General features: G+C 40.4%; 1 protein-coding gene across 1 annotated transcript in view; it reads left to right on the top strand.

Annotated features, from left to right (window-relative positions):
* Positions 1–20,015, top strand: part of LOC114044285 (cadherin-related family member 3-like) — a 129,149-nt gene extending 109,134 nt beyond the window's left edge. The window contains 1 exon segment of the mRNA XM_027863669.1: positions 19,659–20,015. Coding sequence (XP_027719470.1) covers positions 19,659–20,015 — 357 coding nt within the window.
* The last annotated feature ends 302 nt before the right edge of the window (positions 20,016–20,317 follow it).

The raw sequence follows: 20,317 nt of genomic DNA, 5'->3' as shown, positions 1-20,317 counted from the left end.
GAATGGCTAATACATGTTCATCCAATAAATGAACACTGACCACGCATTATTTCGTTCTCCATTTGTCTTGAGTGTTCCCCTACTCTGTCCCCTTTTATCTAGCATCATCCATTACCATCCCTGAACAGTGCATAGCTTTTATGACATTTCCAAGCTATGATAAGTTTCTTTGCAAATGGGAGAACAAACCCAGATTCATTAGAGGAATTATAAGTCTATGTACACAGCTTATTAAGCACATAGCAAAAACTTTATCTGCTTCTACAGAAGAGAGGGCATCTTGGATCTGAGGGTGAGCCAGGAAGGGAGGGGATTTTTGATCCCACCCTAGTAGAGAGCTGTAACAATTGGTCACTCTCCTTCTTATCCTTGGATACTATTAGCCATCTAGCTACTGGATTTCTCTTCTCCAAATTGAACAAAGCCTTGCGTTGTTTTTCACCTGTCCTCTAAGGTCTCATTCTCTACCACTTTAATTAACTTGGGCTTCTCCTCCAAATCCAGTGCAAAGCTCTGCATCTGTCTTAGGTTAGACAGTTTGGCCCCATGATCCTCACAAAGACCTGTACAATTTGTTCTCTCCTCTTCAAGAAACATTGCTTTGGTTGATTTCAACAAAGCTTACATTTTCTATTGGAATTGTATTAATAAATGAACACACAAAGTAATTGTTAGGGCATTTTTTCCTCTTTCATCTCAGTACCATAAATTCTGTAATCTCCAACATGGGCCTGCTCACTGTTACTTCCTTAAACTGGATTCTCCCCAGGCCCCTCCAAATCATAAATCGTTTTTAAGGTGAGCCGTTTGAGGATCTCCATCTCGAGTCATCCACAAACTTCTGAGTATCTGGTGCTGGGCTTCTGACCCCTCCCCACCCCAGCTCATTTCCATGCAGTCATGTCGCTTTCTAGTCTCATAAGGCTCCTATGATTCTTCCATCTAATGATAATAATAATAGTAGCCAACATTTATGTAGCACTTCAAATTTTGCAAAGTGCTTTACATGCTAACTCATTTGATCTCCATGACAACCCTTGGAGGTAGGCACTATTGTTATCCTCATTTTACAGATGAGAAAACTCAGGCAGGCAGTGGTTAAATAGCTTGCCTGGGGTCACATAGTAAGTGTTTTAGGCAGAATTTCAACTCTGTCTCCCGGTCCATTGCCACCACAAAGCATTCTCTATTCTTGGTATCTCTATACAATTGTACCATATCTGATTGAATCCTGTTATCACTTTCTCCAGAGCTGGAATCACATCGTAAGGAAGCATTGTGGTCCAGGGCACCCTCAGTCTTATACCTCCATAAGCCCCTTTAATCTTTCACTTTCCCCTACACTCCTCTAAATCAAGGTTCACCCTAGGGGTGAACCCAACCCTCCATGGACCTGGTCTTGAGCTCACCTGCAAACTGTCAGGAATCTGTACTTAAGCATCCCCCAATCAGAACTACTGGAGATCTGTAACTGGACATCACAATGACTCATCCATTCTCAGATTTTATGTAGTCATGTCATCCTATAATCATTCTTTTCTCCCCTCCCTTTCCCTCCCCTCCTCTCTTCTCTCATCTCCTCTCCTCTCCTCTCCTCTCCTCTCCTCTTTGCTCTCACATAGCCAATACTTGATTCTTTATATATGCTCAATAGCTCTCAAACCTTTCCCAATAAGCAACCAAGGGTCAGTTTCTTGAGATTGTCTATTGCGCTGATAACCGCCATCAAAAGAACAACATATATTTTATAATCCAGAGGAAATTAAAAATTAATTGGCAAAGCAGAGATATGGGAAGGTACCTCCTCCCTACCACCACTTTTTTTTTGAAGAGCTGGGTGACTATGGGTATGAAACACTACACAGATAGCCATCCTTTTTTTTTTTTTCCTAATATGCTGTTTGGTTTTGCTGAACTATCCTCCCTCTTTGGTATTTTTTGTTACAAGGGTTAGCATAAGGGGGATTCCCCCATCCCCCTGCCTGGAGTGAGGAAGGAAAAGAGATGCATTGGGAAGTGCAGATGATGTAAAAACAAAAGACATCAATAATGTTATTTAAAATAATAAAAACAAAGGGCAGCTATGGCCTTCTTTGTCTCAGCTGTCTCTTCAAACTCCATCCACTCGAAATTTTACAAGAACTAACACTGCATCTTAACTAAGCTTTGTTTCTACTTTGGTATGAATCACAGTAGAGTAGACACAATGGTTGCTTAACAATCTCTGGTAGCATTAAATTGAAGCCAGTAGAAGATATTATTTCTGTTGACATACTTTGAGACTCAAACCTACCAATTTCTGATTTATGGATGAGATTTGTCCGAATACCTGTAGGCTTCTCAAGTTTTGAGTAGAGCACATCAGAGGCAGAGGATCGGCTTAATAGGCATCATGGTGTCAGTTTTACAAGACACTGGAAGAGTTTGAGTTGTTTGCTGACAAACCATGACATTTTTAAGGACACAGAGGACCCTGGTTTAGGTTTCAGGAATCTGGATTGTGTCACTTGCTGTTGACCTCGGGCAAATTATTTAACTCGCTTCAACCTCTCAGTGTCTTCATCTGTAAAATGAATGAGTTGATGGATTACTTCTAATTATTAAAAAAATAAAATCGGAGAGTGGAAGACAAGTGCTTACAAACAGTGACAGGGAGAAACTTGTTGAAAGCAAACAGGATCAGGAATTCACAAAGAAAATCGTCAGATGGAGCCCTGAGTCTGACAGCTTCAGCAGGGAGCAAGGACAGCCAGGGAGGGATAAAATTGTCAGAACCTGGCAGCCATCATGGAAGAGGACAGACCCCACACACAAAGGAGAGTTAGTAGAGTCTTTCTATTTTAATGGGACCAGGGCAACAAATGAGAATGAGGGGCTGAATTGGGGAGAGGGAGAATGGACATAATGGAATGAAGGAAGGATAGAGGGGAGAAGGACTCTGTCTCTTTTAGGTCTAGATCATTCTAGCCCTCTCACACAATGGCCCCAGACATTCGATAGCACTAATTAGAGCTAAAGTATCAGTGACTGATGCTAGCAGCACTTCATCATGTACCCCCTGGCACATGTGAAAGATGATGATGATGATGGTGATGATGATAATAACAACACTAATAAGCATTCGTACGCCATTTTAAGGTTTGTAAAGCAATTTAGAAGTGTATTTCATTTTAACCTCACATTAACCCTGTGAGGTAGGTACTATTATGATCTCTGTTTGTCAGAAGAGGAAACTGAGGCATAGAGTGGCTTAGTGACTTGTCCAGGATCAAACAGCTAGTAAGCATCTGCGGTAGGATTTGAACTCAGGTTTTCCAAACTCCAGGTCCAACATTCTATCCACTAGGCCACCTAGCTGCATGGAGAGGCAGAATACAGTTAGGAATGTTATCATTAGGAAGTATTGTTAGGAAGCCCACAAATTACCCTTGGGAAGGAAATGGTATGTGAACTTGGCTAAATCACTGGAGAGGGGTTTCATGGAAGGAATAGGAAAGTCCACAGGGTGGAGAACCGAAGAGTGAAGTGACTCAGAAGGGGTTTCCTGGTAGAGTGAGGACACTGGGTAGGAAGTGGGAAAAAACGTAATATAAAGAATGAATTGTCTTAACTGTTTCTGAGAGCAGCACGACAAATTCAAATTGAAGTTCAAATCCAACCTCAAACTTTTTTTTAGCTTTGTGACTCTGAGCAAGTCAATTAATGTCTTTCAGCCTCAGTTCCCTCATCTGGAAAATGGGGATAATAATAGCACTACCTCACAGGGTAGTTGTGAAAAACAAACCAAATGAAACAATATGTGTATAAATCCCACCTGTTAATCAGACATGATTTCATCAGTATGAGAAACTCATCTGCTAAAAATGAAGCCGTCTGCCTTTCTGGCCCTCTCCTTTTAAGTTCTTTTCAGCTCTCGATACATTTTCCTGTGTGTTGAATACAGAACTTCCTGACTCTGATGTAAATTGTCTACCTAATTAATCATCAATCAAAACATTTATTAGGCTCCTTTTCACTAGTCCGTTCTGTCTCTCAAGATTTAAAGCTCTATATAGTCGTTGGCGCTGAGAGACCTCTAGCCAAGGAAGCAAGGGTCTTGGCTTTTGATTTTGCCTCATTAGCTATGTAATCTTGAACAATTCAAACAAACTTCTGGTCTCTAGTTTCCTTTTTCTTCCCAGCTCTGCTTCTGATTTTGTGAACTGACCACCATGACGCCGATGCCTTAGCGCCTTTTTGCCCTGAAGCATCTCTCTGTCCCTAAAGCCCCCCCCCCCTTTTTTCCCACTGGTGATTTTCTCCTAGAACCTCTATTTCAGGGAGGACCCCCAAGCCAGCCATTCTTCATTCATTTCCCAGTCCTGCTATTCACTTGCTCAACTTTACCACCATGTCCCTATGTGGGTACCTTACCTCATCACCCCAGTTTTACAACTACCTTTTGTGTGTTCTTTTCCTCCATTTGAATGCAAACATCTTGAGAGCAGGGACTCTTCTTTTGCTTGTATTTCAATCATCAGTACTTAGCACAGTGCCAGGCACATTATAAGTGCTAGATAAATGCTAGTCGCCTGCCTCCCTCTGTAAAATGAGAGGATTAGGCTAGCCCACTGGGAAGCTTCTTCCAGTTCTAATATTCTATGGGTTGATGAGGCTTACCATCTCTTGCTCAGTTACTCTAAATGTGATTTTCTTCCTTCTTGATATTCATGTTGCTAGCTCTAAACTCCAGACCTCTGCTTAAGAGCATCACCTACAAACCTTGGTCTTCCAGTGACCTTCCTCACATCACACCTCCATGTCTACAGTATAAGAAGGCCTGTAGGGAGAGTGTTGGGCCATGGGCCTCATAAAAATACAAATTGAGAAAATAGGATTTTTTTTTGAACCCTTCAGGTCTGTGTCAGCTTTTCCTTGAGTTAGATACCACTTTCAACTTATGAAAAATTCATGGTATTTCTTTATTGAATGCTACTTGTAATTGCCTGGATCTCTTCCTTCATCCTTCTTGGAGATATCAATCTTATACAATTACGAAGATCAATATCTCTGAAAGCCTGGGGACTTAAAATAAAATGTCAGTCTATAGCTCACAATTAAACATACACCCACACAAACAGAACACTACCATCAAATAAGATAGATTAAATTTTCTCTTTGGGGTATATTGGAAATGTTTCAGAGATGAGTTATTGTTGATTTCCTCAAGAAGGAACATATATTCTCAAAGGTAAAGTCCCCATCAGGAGGAAATGTTCTTTGTAATAAAGACAAATAATACAAGCCTCCCTGAGCTAGTCACAAACAATCATTGGGCACTGATCTTTCCATTAGATATGTCACACGCTTGGTTGAATGGAGGCAGGATTTGTTAGCCAGTTAGTTTCCAGAAATCCTACTGGGCCAAGTTGCCACAGAACTGGGAGGGATGTGGTTGTACTTAGGATATGGAGAGGACATGAAAAGGCAGGCTGGAGAAACTTGGAACAGCAATTGTCAAATTTGTTTCTAACCCTAATTGCACCCTGAACTTAAGGGCCTTGGGGAGGTCAATACTATTCAACAAACTTTTATTAAGTGTTTATTATGTACAAGGCATCATGTTAGGTGCTGGGGTTACACAGACCAAAAAAAAATCACTCTCACCTGTCTCACAGAGCTTTCATTCTACTGTGGGGGATATGACACATACCCAAATAAGTTTATTCAAGGTAAGTTAAGGAAGAAGAGAATCTTAATAACTAAGTGGATCAAGGAAGGCTTCATGGAGGAGATCCCTGATATAAAGGAAGATGAGGGTTCTGGGAAATGGACATTTCAGGCATGGATAGAAGCTTGTGCAAAAAGTAGGAAGAAGCAGTAATGTTGTGCTTGGTTCGTCAGTCCATGCTCACTATATAAAGTAGGTATGGAGTATCTGGGATATCACTTTATGTGGATCCCATAATGACACCCCTCAAAGATAGCATATGGACACTTATTGTCTGCACTGGCTTACTCACTCCAATCTGCTCTCATATACTCGAACTGGGAAAGATGAGGCAAGTCTGGTATACAGATTTCAAATAATTGCATTCATAGGAAAAGAGTAGGCAAAGCAATTCTAAACAATAGCTTATGTTACAAAGACCTGTAATTTTAGTGGCCAACAAGCCACTAAATATGGGTCATCAGTATTGTCGTCTAGTTCAATAAGAATCATCAGTAAGTATAATATGATAATGAAAAGAGTTACCTAATGTGATTTATGATACATTAGGAGAAGTATGGTGTACATCAATGATGTCAACTTCAAATAGAAATGATCACTGTGGGCAGCATATTGGCTTTAAAAACCACAAATTCACATTATCTGTATGGTATAGTATTTTAATTTATTTTGTTAAACATTTGTGAATTATATTTTAATCTAGTTTGGGCCACAATGGGAAATTGTGCAGGTCACAAGTTTGACACCTGTGGCATACAGAAGTAGGGAGATTATAACTTTACTGTACTCTGACTAGGTCAGACCATGTCAGTGGTAGTATGTTCAATTACAGCTGAATAATATATCTAGTAGTCCCAGATCTCAACTTACAAACGGCAATTTGGTTTCACCCACATTTGCTTATATTTACAATATGTCACAGCATACAGAAGTCTAACTTTTATACCAAGAAGGATCAAGGTTACACAGTTGGTTTTCTGCCACAGGCCTAGGTCAGCTATAATTAACCTAAACCCTTCAGTTGGGAACACGTAATTGAGAATCCTTGAAGGATGCATGATGAGAGAGAAGGAGCAGCAGCAGTTTCTTCCATTAAATCACAGTAAGAATCAATGTGAGCTTTAATTTTAGTAGGGCCATGCTTTAAAACTTCCACTAAAGCTCCTCTCTGATGCCCAATCGTAACACAGAGATGATGCAATGTCTTCCTCTTTTATTCTCATCTATAAATGCTCAGTAGTTGAGATAATGTTGGTTTTGTGCCAAGCTTTCTGCAGACTCATTTTCTCATTCACTACTTTTTGCTATTTTATGAGGTGATAGTAATTATAATTTTTCTACTACCCTTTTTTTGTAAAGTTTCATAAGTAAATCTATACTCTAGGCTAGTGTTGCCATTGGTGGCCGTGTTTGCCACTTGGAAAGAAGTTAAGTATTTGCTAAGATACATCCTTGTTTTGATTTTCTCATTGTGGAGTTACTTTAACTAGGTTAAATTTCTATGAGAAATAGTAATAATCAGACTTAATGTCTTTATCTATATCTATTTCCCATTTTCATCAATAGCTTGTTTAAAAAGGTCAGACTGGGCTGTTATAATTGCACATTGTGTTCTCTTTTCATATACTTCCAATTTGACTCTAACCTGTGATACATCTAGTTGATAGTCATTATACAGATTGCTGGGTCAGGAATGACTCCCACATTAATAACCAATCATTTCTTGTTTGTTAAGACAGAGTCAAATTCATTTTTCATGTGATGTTTGAGGTTGCCATGTATAGTACCCTCTTATAGTACCCTCTTCTTGAAGAAAACATTCATAGTATGTAGCTATGAGTCTTCTGATTACTTATCAATATTTTCTAATATATTTTCTGTCACAATCTTGTTTCTGTATTTGTGTTGAAGTCACTAAGTATCAAGATATATGTTGAACTCTTCCCTCTCATCTTTCTGAATCACAAAATCTTAGCTTTAGAAATGGAAGGAATTTCAGACAGTCGTATAGTTCAATTATCTCAGATAATGAAACTAAGTCTCCGAGAGGTTAAGTGATTTTCCCAAGGCAACACAGTTAACAAACACTGGGATTTGAATACAATCATTCTTTCAATTGTACCACATTGGCTCCAGTAACTTCAATAATTTAAAATGTATACATTTGGTACCACTTTTACTGACCATTTTGTGTAGCTCATCCAATACATGCCCCCATGCCAGGTACACTCTGTTGAGTCTTATGAGACTTATATACTATTAAATGCCATCCATAGGAATTCAAAGGCATTACACTTTATCCTTTCCTTTGCCCATGAGCTACCCTCCTTCAGACAGAAAACCTTTTTTTCTTTGTACCTGTCATTGCCCATTGACATGCTTTTAAGTGTGGAAAGCCTCCATGATTGGAGGTTCTTAGATTTCTTTCTTTTTCTTATTTTTTTATTTCTCTTGTGCAGTCATTTCTGCACCCCATCTTCCCTTTTGCCTTGTCCTCTCTGACCCAAGTGGAGCTTCTTCAGTATTAGCTTTTCCCTGTATCTCCCTGATTTCAAGATTCCTTGGGAGCATGCAGTTTTTAGCCAATTGGTGTATTTGATTGATTATTATTACATTTGATACTTTCTTAGAGCCTTCCCTTCATTATGGTTCCAATCTTTTCCCAACACACCCCAAAGTCATCTCATTGAAAGGCTGGCAGAAAATTCAGGGGTTTTGGAGAGGGAACATAGAGACTGGACAGCAACATGCCAGGCATTTTGTATGCCAACACCCAGGAGTTATTTAAAAACAGGTTATTATAGAAGACTTTGCTTATCACAATTTCCCTTTCCTTTGTTTTTTCCAAAATTGGTTTTCCTCTGGAAATTGTCAGTCTTATTTTATAGATCCTTACAGCTGGGACTATTGTTCAACTAACCTAACTCATACCCAAATCATGAATCATATTCCAAATCTTCAATGTGTGCTTAGCCAGTCTTGAATGGAAGATCTTCCATGATAGGAAAATCACTGCCCCACAAGGCAGCCCAATCCAATTGCGGACAGCTTCAGTTGTAAGAAAACATTCTGTTGAATTGAGCCCAAATCTGCCTCTATCTGACTTTTCATCTTCAATTCTAATTTTGCCCTCTGTGGCCAAGTAGAACAAGTCTAAACCCTCATGATTTCTAAATCAACCTCAGCTCTTCATTCTCCAGCACTCTCTAAATAAAAATCAAAATGATAATAACTAGCATTTATATAGTGCTTTGGGGTTTTTAAAGTGTCTCTGTGTTATCTCCTTTGATTCTCACAACAATCCTGTGAAGTACATGCTATTATTAATCCCTATTTTACAGTTGAAGAAACAGAGCCTGAGAGAGTTAAAGCTTGAGTCACATAGCTGTGTCTTGGGAAGGATTTTAACTCATCTTCCTAACTCCAAGTCAAACACTGTATACCCGGAGCCATCTAGATACCCACCATTTGATTAATTGCCAATTTTTGTTGGTTCTACCTTGACATCTTTCACATCAGTCCCCTTCTCTCCATTTATATAGCCATTGCTCCTGTTCAGGCCCTCATCACCACAAGCCTGAACTGTTGTAAAAATCTCTTAATTAATCTCCCTGGTTCAAGCCTCTACCTTCTAATCTAGCTTCCACACAACTGCCAAAGTGATATTCCTTAAAGCACACATCTAACTATGTACCTCCTCTGCTCAAGAAGCTCTAATGGCCCCTATTCCCTCCATGATCAAATACAGATTCCTCTGTTTGGCTTTTAAAGCTACTTACTACCTGGCTCCATTCTCATTTTCTGGTCTTATTAGTCAGTCAGTGAGTCAACAAACATTTATTAAGTTCCAAATTGCCTCCCTCCCTCCCCACTCCACAGTAGAGAAGGCCACTATTTGACACAGATTTATTTATAAATATACTTTGTCCCATTACACTCATCAGCTGCCCTAACCTCAAATTTTTTCTTTTCTTTTTTTGTGTGAGGCAATTGGGGTTAAGTGACTTGTCTGGAGTCACATAGCTAGTGAGTGTTACATGTGTGAGCCTGGATTTGAACTCAGGTCCTCCTGACTCCAGGGCTGATGCTTTATCCACTGTGCTACTTAGCTGCCCCATATATATATACATATATTTTTATTTTCCATTCTTACCCCTTTCTTCAGACAGTCTTGCCTTCTACTTAGTGGGGAAAAATCCCATTGCCATGAACTCTCTTGTCTCTCATTCTGTATCTCAAAACCCCTTAAAAATCTCACTCAACCTCTCTTCCTTTGCTTTAGTCTGTGGGGATTATTGGTGGACCTTCTTGCCAAGGCTAAATCCTCTACTTGTGCCTCATTATAATCTCCCTCCCTTCTACCCTCTTCATCTCTCTGTCTGCCCCCCCCCCCCCCCGCTCCTATCTCTAATCTTTTCATACCTCCTGGCTCTTTCCCAGCCTACAAAAATGCTCAGGCCTAGTTCATCCTTGAAAAAAAAATACTCACTTAAAAATAGTAAAGCATGATAAAAACAATGTTGGTGGGGCTTTGGGGAAACAGGCACTCAAAAATATTGTTGATGGGAATGCAAACATATTGTAGAATAATATAAAATGAATCTCAGGATGGATCATACCTCTTGAACTAATAATTTTATTGGCAGGACTACATCCGGAAACATCATAAAAAGGACCTCTCTCTACAAAAATATTCATAGTCTCTCTATTTGTAATAGCAAAAAAAAACCACTTCTGGAAATGTACTATATAGTCTATAATTAGAAAATGGTTTACTAAGTTACGGTATATTAATTTATTGGAATATTATGAGGTCATACATATATATTTATTTTGCTAATTTTAATGTTTATAAATTTATTAAATATATTTATATATGTATATATAATTGTTATATAATATTATATTTACAACACACAGAAATATGGAGAAAGATGAAGAATGAAACATGAGATGATTTAGAGAAAAATTAGTGGAACTGGAACCTTATACATATTAACTACAACTGTACAAATGAGGCAGGATATGGGCTTCGCCTCTAATTTTCTGGACTTTGCTACCATGTCTCAGCTGCTTTCTCATCCTGGAACATCTCTCAGAGCTTAGGGGCTTCTCACCCTGGACCATGTCAGCCTCCTTCTCCCATTAATGAATTCTTTCCAGAAACTTTTATTTTATGGATAGGCCCAAGCCACACTTCACTCTGCTAGCTGTGCTTCTCACTCTCCAGATTTAACCACTATGCCCAAGTATGGATATCCCTCTCCATCTCCCTTTGTTCTGTATATTTATTTATTGCTTTTTGTTGACAGCTATTTTTTATAATCCAAAAAGTAAAAAAAAATATAACGTGACAGCGCCATCCTCTCAAGATCCATCTTATATCTTTTCTGTATCTCAGTGCCAACCCCCTAGAAAGGATTGTGTACACTGGATACCTTCACTACCTCACCACCTAGTCACATCTCAGTCTCTTTAAATCTGGCTTCTGACCTCAACACTCTTTTGAATTTGGTTTCTCCAAGGTTATGGATTCCCTCAAACACCACATGTGAAGTCTTTTTCTCATGCTTTATCTTCCTTGACTTCTTTGCAGTTTTTGATTATGTAGACCACCACCTCCTTTTGGGTTCTTTCTCCTTCCTTGGCTTTTGCAACTCTGCTCTTTCCTGACTTTTTGCCCACATTAATAACTGATTTCTTGGACTTCTTTGCTAGACTTTATCAAATTTCCACCCTGTCAATGTAGCTGTCTTTCAAGGTTCTTAGCTTTTTTTTTTTTTTTTTGTAATCTCTCTCTGGGAGATTTCATCTGCTCCCATTGAAGACCTATCATCTCTTGCAAATGACTCTGAAATCTATGCATTGGGTCCTAAGATCTCTCCTGAAGTCCAGCCCCACATTGCCTGCTAAACACCTCCTAAATTGCCATATCTACATGTTCATATCAACAGTTGCTGACTTACATTGAATTAAATGTAAATGTGTTGGACTGAATGATATGTGACAGATAAAATTCATATCTTTAGATATAAAGAAGTTCAATATAATTAACTGCAATCTGAAATAATGGTATAAAGCAACGGTTAATGAATTAATCTCATCGAACCACAGAGAGGCAGTGTGATGCAGTGGATAGAGAACTGATCTTAGAACTCTCTATCTCCCATCAGTAGCTCTGCTTGAATTGGCTTCACAAGAATATCATAAATCCCATTGGAAAAAACGATTACTTGAAATGAATTTTCCATGCAAATTGACTCAGTCTTTGATATTTAACACCTTCTTAACTCCCTTCATTGTCTCTCTTCTGTGATTGGAGGACTAGAGGGTAAAACAAAAAACTCCTCCCCAAACTTTCTTTTATAGAGGGCTCAAAACTTTCCAGGTAACTCTTCATTTTCCATCATTGGATCTGCTTCATTTCCACTCCCCTGAATGTCATGGCCCTGTGGCAGGTACCCCTTAGTGCCCTCCTTTTAAGCTTCCTTTTGTGTATTGTCATCTTCTGTTAGATTGTTAGCTCCTCGAGGGCAATGACTGTCTTTCTATTTTTTAAAAATTTGTATCCTAGGGCTTAAAGGCACAGTGCCTGGCACATAGTAGGTACGTAAGGGAAAATGAGGAGAAAATGATCATTTACATAGTGCCTATTATGTACTAGTCACTGAGTTTTTACAAATATTATCTAATTTCATCCTCACAACAACCTGTGAGGTGCAGTAATTATCCCAGTTTTTCAGTTGAGGAAACTGAGGTAAATAAGGTTGAATGATTTGCTCAGGGTCCCACAGCTAGTAAATGTCTGAGGCCAGATTTCAACTTCAGTTCTAGTCTTCTATTCACTGCCCCACCATTGAGTTGAATTGAATTGAGAACCAGGAAGATTTAGGTTCATGTCTTGCCTCTGACATATTGATGTACACTGGCTCTTTGACCATGGGCAATGCATGTAACCTTTCAGTGCCTTAGTAACTCTCTTAAGACATTGCAGAGAAGATGAAGAACTGCATTGTTAGAAAACATTCCTAGCCCAAAGCTCTCTTGCAGAAATTAAAATTTGAGTTGAGTCTTTACATTGTTGAAATTACAGGTCCACTAAAAACAATAGCAACAAAGAACCAAAGAGCTTTCACGATGGTAGGAAGTTGCAGAGAGATAGATTTGGGCTCCATATAAGGAAAAGTGTCCTATCAAATAGAGCTGCTCAAAAAAGGAGTAAGCTGTCTTGGGAGGAAGTTGATCCCCATCACTGGAGATCTCTGAGTAAAGGCTTTATAATTACTCTGTTTAGATATGAAGAACCTACACAACCTGGTCCCAACCTATCTTTCCAATCTCAATGCTTATCATTCCCCATCCCTTCTCTGGTATCCAGACAAAACTGATTTCTTCCTGTTCATCTTATATAATACTCCATATCAAATATCCATTCCTTTGCACTGGCCACCTCCAAAACTTGGGATGAATTCACTCCTTATCCTTGCCTCATGGAGCCCCTCCTTCTCTTTAAGATTCATTTCACATGAAGCAGCTAGGTGGCACAGTGGATAAAACACTTGCTCTGGAATCAGGAAGACCTGAGTTCAAATGTGGCCTCAGACACTTACTAGCTGTGTGACTCTGTACAAGTCACTTAATGTCGATTACCTCAAAAAAAAAAATTGATCTCAGGTACCTCATTCTTTGTGAGGTCTTTTCTGATCTCCTATCCACTGGTATCCCCCTGCCCCTAATCTACCATGTATTTAACTACTTTGTATTAATTACTTTGATATTTATGCTGTATTTATTTTTATATGTACTTCTTGTCTAGCCCATTATAAAGTGAACTCCCTATGGGAAAAGACTGTTTCATTCTTTGTACTTTGATCTCTAGTACATTGGACAGCATCTGGTGTAGCTAGGCCCTTACTAAATGATTGATTGATGCTGTACAGGGCTTCCTGTTCATGTATGCACTGCACTTGATGTTATCTGGGGTTCCTTCAAACATCTATATTCCGTAATTCTATGATTCTTATTTTGAAATTGCTTTCAGAATCAGTTTGCAAGTGGCACAAGCAAATCAGTCCCATTGCTTCATCAGCAGACCTCATTCCTGATCCCATAGATCTTTGATTCTCTGCCTTATTTGCTAGGCATGGGTCAGGAAGATTGTAGATATCCCCATACAGCAAAGGACTTACAAGCTTCAGAAAATGTCTCTACCATGCTTGTTTTGGAGTCATTTAACCCTCCATGAGAAACAAAAGTGAACACCTCAGTGGTTTGTAGTGGTGATGATGATTATGCAGAAGAGATAGAGTAAGGGGAGTCTGAAGATGTTTCAGGGGAGTCCCCTGGAAATAATGATTTGATTTATCTCTATACAGATGTTGCTGGGACATCTTATTTTTGGCTACAAAGGAATAACTTCAGGTAGAAAAAGCCTTTTTGAGGACAGCTGGCACTGAGTCGATGGCTCTATGTTCCTCTGAGGCCAAGAAACTTTAGAATCATAATTACAGCATTAGTATGAAAATGCTAATACTTCCTTATTTTTATCCTTTCATCTCATAGAGGGTTTTTGTTCCCTTGGAAATAGCCTTGGTACTTGAGGCAGTGAAGTAGCACACAAGAGGGGAAGGAATGAGGCAAAGCCTTTTATCCGACCATAGCCAATCTGACGGCAGTTAAGATATGGATGGAATAGAAAATCCTCTGCTTGACCACTTGAAATAATCCCTAACATTTTTAATGCACCTTTTTCATTTTTAAAGTGCCTTTGCATATACATAGTAGGGACTCCAAATCCTCTTCTTTCCTTGGTTGGGTTCTGTCCTGTCCCACCACTTATCCTTTTGGAAATCTTTTATGGGGCAGTACTGGAGTTATTTGAATAATCTAGCCTGGGAAGTGGGAGAGGAATTCAGGAGATGGGAGAGGACAGCTGTGTTTCCCTGAGCCCTGAGACCCAATGGGGGCAGTTGGGAGCTTTCAGTACTAAGAGGTATATTGTTCCCTTGGGGGGAGAGGAGGAAAATGCCATCAATTCACTATCATTGTTCATGAGATTGAAGAAAGATATTCAGAGTAGTGAAAGAAATCGAGATTCCTAGCCCTCTCCCCCTCCTCCTAATAGACCAAATGTGTAAGTCTGGGAACTTCAAGAACACTGTAACTTTCCACTGCAAGGGGAAAGCACTGGATTTGGAATCAGAAAACTCACGCTTTGACTTTTTCTCTCTGTGTGGCATTGGACAAGTCACTTAATCTCTCTGGGCTTTAGTTTCCTCATCTGTAAAATATGGGGGTTTAACTCTCATCCCTAATGTCTCTTTCAGTTCTCAATCAATGACTTTGTAACTATTTATACAAGAAAGCTTAAATGTAACAGGAAATCATCTTTACTGAACCATAAAAGAAATGCTTTAATAAAGGCAGCTTGGCATAGTAAATAGAGTTCTAGATTCTAGCACTCTAGAGTGGGGAGATCTGGCTTCAAAATCCATCTTGGACATCTATCATGGGTGAGTTACTTAACTGCTCAGAGTCTCAGTTTCTTCATCTGTGAAATGGAGATAATAATTCTTTCACTATCTACCTCAAAGGGTTGAGAAGAAAAACCAAAACAAAACCTTAAAGCACTATGCATACAGACATTATTATTTTGTTGTTGTCTCATGCATTCCAGGTTGATGAGCTGGTCCTCTGACAAAAGGGATGCATGCCACCTTCTGTAGGAGATCTGAAATGCAGAGAACAGTGAGTGGAGCTGTGAATGACAGAGGCTGGTGAGAGAATCACCACCTGTTGGAAGCAGAAGCAACCTGTTGGAAAGCAACACTAATAGGGAGCAGTGACCCATGACACCCACTAGGAGAGCAGGAGAGCTGAAAGAGGCAAGCAGCATAGCACAAATAGAGGAGCCATGGAGGGGAGCACGAACCTTGACAACCTCCCAATGGAACCCCACCCAAGGAAGTACTCTACGTCATGGAAAAGCCTTGCAGGGTAGGGGGAGGGCTGTTCTTTGGTAAGAATTGTATTATGTCTTTCCATAGGATCCCCTCTGAGTCCTGTGTCTGTGAACTTGTAAATAAAACTATTCCTTAAAACTCATTCCTTAAACTAATTCCTTAAAAACTCAGCTAAAGCACTATGTTCTACAAGAAACCTTTCTTGATCCATTCAGCTACTTTTGCCCTCCCCCCTCTCAAACTACTTTGTATTTAGCCTTTTCCCATTTATTTGTTTTTATTCTCTTTATAGTCAGTCTGCATACACTAATATATGCCTTTGTTGTTTCCTTCATTAGAATGTATAATGAGTATGGATTGTTTCATTGATTTATAACCTTATAGCCTCGCACAGTGCTAGGCACATAGTAGGCACTTAATAAATGCTTGTTGATTGACCAATTTGGTTGTGGAAGGTCTTAAATGCTAGGTGGGTACCTTTTATTATTGAGGTAATAAGAAATTATTGATTGCTCTTGAGGAATATGGTAATGTGCATGCCTTAGGAAGCTTATATTAGCAGATGCCTGAAGATTGGAGAGGGACAATTAATATTGATTGTTAAAAAAAATTTTATTTGTTGTAAAAAATTGATGGTGGTGGAATTGATGGTGGCCTAAATAAAATCTACAGATTATTTTTGGATTTAATTTTCAACACTCTGTGTCTTTATAATTGGATGATCCTCAAACCTGTCTACCCCAAGCATGTGAAGACTTCCCCCCATGCAATGGGCAGATAAGGATAATTTGTTCCAAAAGCCATGAAAGCAGTTGAAGCAGGCACTGTGGAGTGATGAGAGTTGATCAGACATTGAAGACTCCAAGGTCCTCTACTGAATCCTGGGCCATCACCAGTCATCCTGACTTTTGTCTTGCCAATGGACTTCAATGACTCTGGAAGAGAGAGCAAGGCTGATGGCTTTGTGTAACTCTGCCTCACCAAAATCCAATGAACTCAAGAGTCAAGACTTCATCCCATGATGTCATTGGTCCTCTTTGAAACCACAAGATCAACAACAACAACAACAACAGCAACAACAACACGGGATCACACAATTTGGGAGCTGGAGGGTCTCAGGGTCTGTCCAGTTCTCTCTCCTTTACCAAGCTTCCCTTCTCTAACACCTCTGGCAAGTAACTGACCATCCAGTCATTGACTCAAGAGAAGAAGCAAAGGTGCACCCTTTCACCCAAACAGTCCTTTATATTTTTGGATAGTACTAATTATCAGGAAGTTTCTTCCCTTACCTAAAAGCCTCACTTTGCCTCTGCCACCACTCCCAGTTCTGCCTACATCTATTCCCTTTTCCCCATGACAGTCCTTCAATACTTGGAAACTGTGAGCATATCCTTCCTCAGTCTTCTCTTCTCTAGGCTAAGCATCCTTAATCCCTTCAACAGATCCTTATGTGACATGAACTGGAGGCCCTTCACCCTTCTGGTTGCCCTTTTCTGGACATTCTCCAGCATACCAATGCCCTTCTTAACATGTAATACTAGATTGGGCAGTGTCTGAAGTCACACACACCCAAAACAAAACAAACCAAAACCAAAACCGTGTGATGCTGAGAGCTGAGCACGAGGTGTGATGAGGCCTTAGTACAGTGGGACTAACACTGGCCCAGTCATAGATCAGAGATTTAGAGCTGGCTGTAAAGGTTGTCTAGTCCATTTTACAGATGAGAAAACTGAGGCCAAAATACCAAAGAGGTTAGGTGACTTTCCCAGGAGCACACAGATAATAACTGCAAGTCAAGTCAACAAGCATTCATTAAGTGTTTGCTTTGTGCCAAGCTCTGTGATAAGAAAAATGATAGTGCCTGCTTTTAAGAAGTTCACAATCAACGTGCAAACAGCTGTGTACAAGCAAGATAGATATAGGATAACTCAGAGGACTCTAATGCTGATGGCCTCTGACTTCAGACCCAGTGCTCCTCTCGGTTTAATGTAGTCTAAGATTCCACTAACTCTTGACTGCTGTATCAAACTGGTGGCTCATACTGACCTGGCGGGCCACTGTCACCCCCAGCTCTTTTTCGAATGAACTGCTAGCTAACTATTTTGCCCCCATTTTGTACTCTGAAGCTGATAACTAGAAGTGCCTCACACATAGGCTCCTAAAAATGTTTGTTGAAATGGAAGAGTAGGCAATATATTTAAACCCCCAAATAAGAGCAAAAATTGTAAACCTGCTTGCCTTATGTGTGAGAACAATAGGCTCTGTTTTGGGAGATTGGTGTCAGGTAACTGTTGCTCAGAACCTCTCTGCAGCCCAGCTGCTGAAATGTTATCATTCGGGTTTCATTCACACAGCAAATCATCATCCCTAATAGGTACAGATTCATTCATTTAGGAGATCATTTCTAAGGGATAACTCCTTAAGAGATTTTTTAATTAAATAAAGGGAGAAATAAACAGGCTGGAAAAGGCAATCTTGGGTTCTCAGGCTGACCTGAGAAGTTAGAGCAAGAAATGATGGTATTGAGAGCTTTGGACAAGAATATAGGGATACAGAGAACTGGAAGGGGGGAAGAAAGGAAAGGAAAAAGGAATGAAGGAAGGTAGGAAAGAAGGAAAAAAGAAGGAAGGAAGGAAAAACAAAAGTATTAAGGGCTATGTGCCAGGTACTGTGCTAAGTGTGGGAGCTATAAATACAAGCAGAAAGAAAAACTGTCCCTGTCCTCAAGGAGCTTACATTCTAATGGTGGTGATGGGGAGAGATGACACACAAAAGGGAGTTGAAAAGGTGCAAGGCAGGGACATAAGACCAGAAAATCAGGAACAAGACTGGGAAGGAAGGAAGACGCCAAACATATTGCCTGCTGCGGGTTGTTCAGAATGCCCCTGGTGATCAGCTCAGCATTTACACTTTCACTACAGGAAATAGCATATGAGTATCCTGAAAGAGTTAAATCAGGTCACTAGAGTGCCTCATTTACTTGAGGAGAAAAAAATTTGAGGGACAATCCAGCCGTCTTTTAGGTTTGTTCTTGCCCTGCTTGTCTCCCTTGTTTTTGTGACCTGCCTATCTTTTCCTGCTGTTAATCAGGACTGACCCTGGACAAAGCAACCATTTCCATCATGATAAATGTAGCTCTTCTCATACAACCTCATTTCAGCCTCATGATAACCCTAAGACGCTGGTTTTTTAAAGATGAGGTCATCAAGGCCAAAGAGTTGTGACTTGTCCATGGCTACACAGTGAACAGAATGCTTACGATAGGATTTTAATCTAGGGCTCTCCCGATTCCAGCCCTACGGATGCTGCCTCTCAATAGTCACAATGTAAAAAGTGGACCCTTGCTTCTTAGCCCATCCATCCCCTGGTCACCTGTGACATTTCATCAGTAAAGGTGAGCAAGGTCACAGACTAAAGGATCCCAGGTCCAGAGCTGGAAGAGACAGTGTCATGGTAGCATGGAAGCTGGGCTTCCTAGTCAGGAAGGATGGAGTTCAAACTGTACCTTAGCATTTACTAACTGTGTGACCCTGGCCAAGTCACTTAACCTCTCTTTGCCTCAGTTTCCTCATCAGTAAAAATAAAGAGGTTGGATGTGATGATTTCAATGTGCCCTCCCAACTCTAGAACCATGATCCCTGTAGTCCAACCCCTTCATTTTACAGACCAGGAACTGAGACTCAGAGAGGACAAGTAATTTACTCAGAATCACACAGGTGACATTATTAAAGGTAGTATTTGAAATCAGTTCTGATGACTCCAAAGTCATTGGTGTGCTGAAGCCCAGAAACTGGAGGTAGAGGGAGGCTTAGTGCACGAGTAATGAGGTTAGATTGGGAGGACCTTCCCTGCCTCCATTTTTTTTTGCCTATATTTATTTCCTATCTCTCCAAGTGCTTTCCCTTTTGAAAATCTGGGGCAAGGCATTTCCTGAAATCCCAGTAAAACCATCAAGAGACAACAGGCCTAATTGTTCTCTTCCGAAGTGTCTCTGGCTACTTTCCTGCCTCCCCCTCCCCCCCTCTCCAGAAACAGGCAAGATTGCGCTGGCTCCCCCTGGTTGCTGCTCTTGGGGTCAGCGTCCCCGGGTTTCATCTGTCTCCCCAGCCCAGCCCAGCCCCAAGCACTCTGACAATGAACTTGGTGATCAGCAAACAAAAGCACGCTGGGACCTCTTCCTGTTGACATGGCAACATAACCACCAGCTGGCTCCCACTTGTCAGGGCTCAGCATTTTCAGCGACTAGAAGACTTTGCCAGTGGCACCTGATTACCAGGGGAGGCCTTTCTCAGTCACTTCTGGGATTTAGAAAAGCACTTCCTCTGCTGCTTGTTAAAAGATAGAATAAGATGCCTCCACCCCTTCTTCCCGCCCCTCCACACCCAAACAAGTACTCCATTGAAGTCTAGTTAGGGTGCACCCCTGATCATTCCCCAGGGCCTCCCTTCAGACAACTGCTTAATGCCCCGGGCTGCAAATAATCTCTGCTCAGAGTCTTTCCTGTCTTGAAGTTTCTGCCTGGTTGACTTTCAAAAGCCTTTCTCCCACTCCTCTGTTCCAGTCCCATCAGCTAAGACTCACTCAGAAAGGACTGGCAGGGAGAAACAATAGTGGGCGCTGGGCATTAGGCACCCACTTCAGACTG

This window comes from Vombatus ursinus, unplaced genomic scaffold (genome assembly GCF_900497805.2).
Source record: "Vombatus ursinus unplaced genomic scaffold, bare-nosed wombat genome assembly UNPS02014773.1, whole genome shotgun sequence".
Classification (NCBI taxonomy): domain Eukaryota; kingdom Metazoa; phylum Chordata; class Mammalia; order Diprotodontia; family Vombatidae; genus Vombatus; species Vombatus ursinus.
The sequence above is the reverse complement of the archived record's forward strand: the minus strand, read 5'-3'. Positions and strand labels throughout refer to the sequence as shown.